Source organism: Cupressus sempervirens, chromosome 9 (genome assembly GCF_028749045.1).
Source record: "Cupressus sempervirens isolate cs-2001-9-10 chromosome 9, ASM2874904v1, whole genome shotgun sequence".
In the NCBI taxonomy this organism is placed as follows: domain Eukaryota; kingdom Viridiplantae; phylum Streptophyta; class Pinopsida; order Cupressales; family Cupressaceae; genus Cupressus; species Cupressus sempervirens.
This window is the reverse complement of record NC_143126.1, coordinates 512,066,443-512,074,834: the sequence shown is the minus strand read 5'-3', so window position 1 is coordinate 512,074,834 and position 8,392 is coordinate 512,066,443. Positions and strand designations below refer to the sequence as shown.

The 8,392-nt window shown below is 34.0% G+C and overlaps 1 protein-coding gene across 1 annotated transcript; it reads left to right on the top strand.

Annotated features, from left to right (window-relative positions):
* The first annotated feature begins 4,558 nt into the window (after nt 1-4,558).
* LOC149539601 (uncharacterized) lies at nt 4,559-7,616 on the top strand. Its single transcript, XM_089800830.1, has 2 exons — nt 4,559-5,758; nt 6,184-7,616. Exons 1-2 carry the CDS (start codon nt 5,584-5,586, stop codon nt 7,488-7,490), a joined length of 1,482 nt encoding a protein of 493 aa, XP_089656956.1. The 5' UTR covers nt 4,559-5,583; the 3' UTR covers nt 7,491-7,616.
* Nucleotides 7,617-8,392: the final 776 nt, after the last annotated feature.

Sequence of the window (8,392 nt, the reverse complement as noted above, 5' to 3'; positions counted from 1 at the left end):
TTTTGTCAAACACTTTGCAAGCAAGCTCTGATACCAATGTAATATCCTCTTACAAGGAACTAATATTCAAGTACAATCCTTTTGGTATTATCAGTGCAAATACATGGAAACAAGATGCAAAATAATGATTACAATAATGCCAAAATTTTGATTCTAAATTATCACAATAAAATCATATGTTGATGAGTACAATGATAATAGTGATGCCCGAGAATGGAAATGAATCAAACATAGACACTGTAGTGCAGCATCGTGCATGCATACTGTAGTAATCAAAATCTATTCTCCAATTTAAGCACAAAATAGAACTCCTAAATTGAAGCTCTCCCAAATACCAAATTCAATGGATATTTCACCACCTCATATGGTTGCAACACTAAAGAGTTGTCATTCTCCAATGGCTGACTAAAATCGAAAACCTTAGTTTCTTCTCCCAACTTGATATCAAATGCAATTCACAAAATCAGATGATAAACAATAAAGCTCTCACCTTCACTCTTCTAGAAGGAAATAAGATATTTAATAATTGCATTCTCTAGAAGTTTCTCCCTTCCAATAATTAATGCACTCACTAGAAGCTTCTCTCTTGCAATACAATAATTAAATAAAATATTTAATAATTACATTCTCTAGAAGTTTCCCCCTTCCAATAATTAATGCATTCTCTAATAAACTAAATTAATTGAATATAGAGTCACCTTTTTTTTTTGGCTTTATAAGAAATTAATTTAATCAATTTCTCCTTATTTCTCCACTTAGCCTTCGAAAAATGTAAAGGCTAAGAACTCCATTGATATGCTAAAAAGATGGGGGCATTACACTTTGAACCCATGTCAGAAGGTTCTAGCCTTGTAAGGAGAAATAAGGAAGACAATATAAGCCATTGTCCAAATTTCTTTCACAACTATCATAGAACATATCTTCAGGATAACAAATCCAAGTAGTGAACTAACCAAAACTACAACTTAATTGCCAATACAATTCCTTTGAAGTTCCCAAACCAACATCAAGACAATCCTCTACTATACTCTCGTCAAATTTGCATCCTCAACATCCAAACATAACATCGCATACAATATCATACTTGTAAAACAAGGAAACAACTTTCCTTTATACCTTGTCTTACCAACTAATTAGGTCAACATTTTACAATTAATTACATAGGACCTCATTAAGATATTAAATTAAAGTTCTCACATGTTATATTACAATTACAATTTCCAAAATAATTCCCAACACAAGAGTCATTTGCCATTGAACATGTCGCATGTTACACTTCAGTGACCTCCATAGAATGATCTTCAAGATATACTAACACAAACATATCTTCAACCATGATCTAAGCTCGCTCATCTTAAATCTATCTCACTCATCATATACAATCAAAATATCAACAACCTCTTTAGTGCACACTGACATGTTACTAGTCTTCACCAAATGATCTATAACTCAACCAATTCTTCATAAAAATATGTGCGAACATAGATGTAGTATATGGAGACATTTCAAAACATGATTCTAAGCTCACATAGCTTAACCTATCATATCCCTATTTCATTGACCAATCCAACCTCTGTAATGTAAAAAATCTTTGTCTGTCATAAAAACAAACATATATATGTTGACATTAATAACAAACCTATCATAAATGCAACACATAAACATGTTAACCAAGTGCCAACCACTTAACAATCTCCCACTAATCATAACAAGAACATCCTATAGAAAGGGATCCCTTGAGAACACATCTTGTAAACTAACATAGATTCAAGATTGAAACCCCTTCCACCATGGGTCATACTAATCTAATTTGGGTCATTTGAAAGGTTATGCTTGAAGGTCTCTCTTTCGCTTTCCTTAATGCAATAAGTGAAATAAGGGATAATCGATATATGCATCTTAATAACTCCTCATTCTTAAGTTACATTCGTCATCCCCCTTATTTCCCCCTTTACACCATGTCAAATAATTTAACTCCCTATGGAAGGATGATGAAAAAGATTATTTGAGATATTCAATAAAAGGAAAGGTTAAAATTTGAATTGCACAATTAAGTTCTAGCTCTCATCATCTTAGATGTGTAGATGGATGGTGCTAACAAAAGATTGGGAAGAAAAGACTTTTTTTTTTATAGCAAGGGGTGGTGGAAACGGGATCATATGAAGATATTCATAGTCAGTTTGATAATGACTTAAATGTGGACAATTTGAATGATTTTTTAATGAGTTTCATGCTCAAAATTCATAATAAAAGAATGAACATGAAAAAGAAATAAAAAATAGATTAATTTGGAATATCGTAATCCCTTAAAGTACTAGATCCTAAAGACCTTCTTAAAATTAGTTCCTTCATTAATTCTCTAATTGAACAAAAAAGATACCTTCACCCTATTATGCTTTGTAATTCAATAAATCAATTAATATATTAGAATAATATGTTTAAAAAGTGACAAAGTCTTTGACAAGTACTGCTTAAAATTTGAGTTTTGTAATTTGCAATTGTTTCGTGACAATTATATCACAATATATGTTTTTTTATAAATAAAGTTCACTACTAATTAACCAATAAAATGTATGGAATTGAATGAGAACTCATTTTAAATGCAATTGTCCACACAAAATAGTACTATCCTCCACACTCTTATGAAAATCTAATTTTAGAACAAAAGTTTATCTAATCTAAACTTAAAGAGATCAAATTTCCACAATCCATTGCATAATGATTTGTTTTTGGATTTTATTTTGTAAAGATTTTTACCATCAACGTTTCGAATCACACTACGTGATCCATCATCAAGATGAAAGAGAGCAAGAGATGCCAAACAAAGCGATCTCTAAACTTCATAAAACTAGCACTTGCACCTAAAGGAAGTGCAAGGGATACGTCGATAGGTGTTTGATTTGAAAGCATAACTAAAGCTTTATATTATAGAACTAAGTGTATAAAAGTATAGATCTACAAAAACATATAATTATAGAAAGTAATCTTAGTACATAGTAGCATATAATCGTGTTTTGTGTTTTTTTAGCTCTTTAAAAAGATTAGCATTCAATCTTCTCTATATTCTATGAACTTGTAGGAGGTAGCTTTATATAATTAATTAGTTGACAATAATTTTCATGAATCGAAGAAAGGGAATAATTCAAAGTGTAGTGTATAAAAAGTGGGTGTAAAAGTAACTTCATAGACTTGGACATATTATAAGAGAAATGATAAAGATAAGAAAGTAAGTCCACAACAAACATAGGTGGGTATATAAATTAAAAATAATAGTGTATTACCTCAAGAAATGTGATCTCAAATGTTACCTATGCTTATTTTGTAGATCATATATAAAATCCAATTTCTTTGAAAAAACTTAGGAACTTTCACACAAATTGAAATGTGATGAAGATGAGAGCCTTCAAATCAAATATAAACATCCATCCAGGCATATAAAACCCATGTTGACACTCCTTGTTCTTTAGTGTAGATGCGAGGCTTTAACAAAAATGAAGCCACATGTTTTAGTAGTGACACATTCAGAAAAATAATTTCATGGAAATTCACATCCTAGTAACTTTGATAGCCCTTATCAATTGTTAAATATTTCTTCAAATATAAAATTATACCTATCTCATTTCATTTTAGAATGAATAAAAAAATTATATATAGAAATTTTTAGAATTTTTAAGTTGATGGGATATAAAATTAGGATCACTTCTTTCACTTGCTTGCTACACCTAAGTTCTTGTATATGGTCTCACAATTGAGAATTTTATTTTAGTAAACAAGATTTTATTTTAGTAAATCTAACCTTGAACTAAATTAAAAGAGTAATTAGGCTATTAAAAACATCTTCAACTTATAACACCGTTCTTAAATTTTACACTACCACATCTATTATTGTCTCATATTTCAAGATTATAAATCCACTCCAAGCTCTAACATGTCAAAGGGTTTTAACTTTCTATGTCTTACGTTTATTGACATTCAACATAATCTTTTAATTGGTGCACCATGCCTTTCTTGAAAGGAACTATGAAAATTATAACTTTGTTTCTAATAATTATTTTAATGTTAGTTATAAATATAATGATTTTATAATAACAATAATGAAGAAAAAGTGAATTATGTGTATATATAAACATATTTAGAATATAAATTTATTTTAAAATTTCAATGTTAGATTAAATTGTTAACATTTTAATTAAAATTATATGCATTATATAAACATATTCATTTTATTTATTTATTCATTATAACTTTTATTATGTAATTTTTTAATATAATATTATACATTCTAATTTTATTTTATTTTAAATATACTTCATAAAAATATAAAAGAATCCATAAAACCTCATCGCAACAACTAAACTCTAAACTCAAATGCAAGTCTTACCAAAGATAACATTGTTCACCTTGGTTCTTACCAAATGTCCACCTTGGTAAGAGTTACTTGTTAACCAATATCATAACAATGGCAGCTATCCTCCCTACAAATTGCACCATTGAAATTAGCCAACACCTACCTTAGTACCCACCTTAACACACTAATGTAAACACAAATAATTTGCCCATGTGAGGGAAGAGCCGAGTGGTCTGTCCGGTACATTTATAATTCCATGGCATTTGATAAGTAGGATTCCCATCTCCCCTGACTCGTGTTCAGTTAATAATCAGCCAGATTAGCTTGTCTGTTCCTCCCTCTGACAAACGGATTTCTTACAATGAAAAGCATTTATTATACATGATTTCGTTGTCTTTCGACAGTTGGAGTAGAGCACACAGCTCTATCACTCTGTTAATGGACGCCTACCGTCTAACCGTACAAAGATTCATACAGTCACCGAGCACAGGGTAATAGTTTGTACTTAGCAAGAACATCAATCTCTTTCCCGGGTGCCACAAAAGAAACTGCTGGTGTGCAAAACCAGCAGCTGCAATTGAATTTCGCGAGGTCGGCAAGAAATTTGGGATTACCTTTACAATTTTCAATACTACGAATATCCCAAAAATATAGATAGCATTTCATCACCCGTGACTCCCGTCAACACCAGAGGACAACAACCCACGCCATGACATCATCTATAAGACAACGATGTTTACTCCAAAACAAATGTACTGGAGAAATTCAAAGGTATTAGGGTTTTATTACCAGATTCAGAAGGGGAAATGAAGAGTAATTGTAAATGCACTGAAGAAAATCAGAGATATTAGGGTTTTATTAGCAGATTCAAAAGGGGCAAAGCGTAATTATAAAATGCACTGAAGAAATTCAGAGATATTAGGGTTTAATTAGTAGATTCAATAGGAGCAAAGAGTAATTGTAAAATGCCCTAGAGCCTTCTGCTCCCCCATTTTCTAGATATGGGTCTGACTTGAGACATCTCTGTGGGTCCTCTGGATAATTGAAAAGCTTTGTTTTCAAAGGAACAGTAAAAGTTTTAGAAGAAACCCGTGAGCACGCATGGGCTTTCCATGGTTGTTTTCTTTGGATCATCTCCCTAGCTGCACAAAATGAACAGATAATAAGACAATGTGATTAGCTGCCAGAGTCGTTAAATAGAGGGGAATTTCCCCATTTCTTCTTCAATTGCCGTCATGGGCTCGAAGATTTATGGTGTTGTATTGTTGGCCATAATCACATTATTTGCTGCTGCTGATGCACTTGATGATGATGCTGGTGGGCATTTGTTGTGTGTCAGAATTGTGGGCAGTGTCTTTTGTGATGCATGTTATAAGCAACATTTTTCCAAGAACAGCTACTTCATATCAGGTATAACTTGCTACTTCTGCTTTCGTTTCTGGTTAAGCATTTTCTTATTGTGCATTTCTTTGTTTCCCCATTTTGTTGTCTGAATGAGCTGCTTCAGGGGATGCTCAACAATTAGAACTATTTAGGATTGAAATGAAATTGAAGGCTCTGAGGAAAGATGTCCTGTTAATTGTGACCTCAAACACACAAATCAGTTTCGCCTACTGTAAAAAATTTGCATGAATTGTTCTTGATTTGGTAATGCTTTGAATTTTGTATGAATTTACCTTAATTTGGTGTGTGCACAAAGTAGATGTGGATTAGTAATTAGGAAGTCATTTGCCCGAGTATTGGAAGAAAACCCTTGCTGTGAGGTAGTATAGCAATCTTTAAATTGCGAGATACCTTTGATTTTATATGTTTTCTTCTTGTATTGGGTGAACCAGGTGCTTCAGTTGCTGTGGAATGTAGAAACAATAAGCAAACGCCTAATTTTCGGATTGAAGCAAAGACAAATGATTATGGGCAGTTCAAAGTGGAGCTTCCTCCATCAATCTTTCATTCAGATAAACAACTCAAGAGATGCTCGGCAACTTTGCTCCAAAATGAAGAACAGAAAGGCCCTTGCAAACTAGTATCCATAGCAAACTCCTCCTCATTTACTTTGAAGTCAAAGCAGGGCAGTATCCACTCTTATTCTGCCGGTTTCTTCACCTACAGGCCTCAATCTCCACCTCCATTTTGCTCTCAAGATGCTGCAAATGGCCCTAAATCTGACCTAAAAGCTCCATTGCAATCCTCTAAGGCATTTGGATTGCCACCATTTCTTTCACCCTTCTTTCCTTCTCCCCCACCACCGCCTCCTCCTCCACCACCTCCTCCTTCCCTTCCCTTTCCTCAAATCCCTCCTTTCAATTTCCCTCCATTACCTTTCCCCCCACTACCTCCTCTCAATTTCCCTCCATTACCTTTCCTAACACCGCCACCTTCTCCTCCACCACCTCCTCCTTCCCTGCTGCCTCCATTCAATTTCCCCCCAATTCCATTACCTTTTCTATCACCACCTCCACCTCCTCCCTGGTTTAATCTCCCTCCATTGCCATTCCTCACGCCTTCACCTCCTCCTCCCTTGTTTTCTATCCCTCCACTGCCATTTTTCACACCTCCACCTCCATTCCTTCCCTTGCCTCCAAACCCATTTCAACCACCACCTCTCATTCCCAATCCATTTACTCCACCACCTCTAATTCCCAATCCATTTCAACCACCACCACTCTTTCCCAACCCATTTACTCCACCACCTCTGATTCCCAATCCATTTCAACCACCGCCACTCATTCCCAATCCATTTACTCCACCACCTCTGATTCCTAACCCACTTCAACCACCACCTCTCATTCCCAACCCATTTACTCCACCACCTCTAATCCCCAACCCACTTCAACCACCACCTCTCATTCCCAACCCACTTAATCCACCACCTCTCATTCCTCACCCATCTGAAACACCATCTCTTGATCAGTTGCCTCCTCTTCCAATTGGACCACCGCCTCTTGTTCCTTTACCTCCAATTGGACCACCACCTCTTGTTCCATTGCCTTCTTTGCCTCCAATTGGACCGCCCCCTCTTGTTCCATTGCCTCCTTTGCCTCCAATCGGACCGCCCCCTCTTGTTCCACTGCCTCCTTTGCCTCCAATCGGACCACCACCACTAATACCTCCTACACAGCATTCTCTTCCAACCCATAACTAACACCTTATAAATCCACTTCATAAACCCCTCAAGCTGTCCTCGTATTATAGAGGCCTTCCATGCTCTTCAAGTTTGTAAACACTGGGGTTTTCCAATGGGACTGAAAAGAGTTGAATATTTGCATAATCTGTACTTGCTATTTTTATTTCGTTTTGTCTGAAAGCCAAAGTTATTAATGGCCATAAAAATAGAACTATTTTTTGGAATTAGATATAAAATTATTATGGACTATTGAAACTCTGAAATTCTGACTGCAGTTAAATATAAAAAGATTATTCTGTATTTGTAGATTTATAATTATATAAACAGTAAAAAAATATATTCTTATGGCCATCTTTTAGTATAAATAGTTAATTAGAGTACATTTAAATAATTATTGTTTTTAATAAATAATTGAGTCAAAACTTTTTTTTTAAAGGAACAAATTCATATGGTTGATGGCGGCATGTTATTATAATGGTTAAGTAGTGTTGTTTTTTTTTTAGTAAGGTTCAAATTTCATTTGGATGAAGTCCTTTCATAGTTTTGGGTCAAAGTGGTTACCTCTTTTTTTTAAAGAATGAATTCATAATCTTTAATTTTTATTATTATAAGTACAAAGATCTTCTATTGTGTATCATTTGTAATTTATACTCATTGATATTTCATGAGAAGATTCTTACAAAATCCATGTTGTCGATGTATGAATGATCTACTTTCATCGAATGCATGTAGGTCATGTCTATATCCTAGTGCTATCATAGTTTTTAAGTTGAACCCATATTTCATGAGTAAAGGATAACATGAATTCATCTTTCATATGGATGGTCAACTTACTATTGATGTCTTCTAGTTAATTATCACAAAGGTGGAGTATAAGGATTTCTAATGTCAACATCTTACTACTATTCTAACTCAAGCAT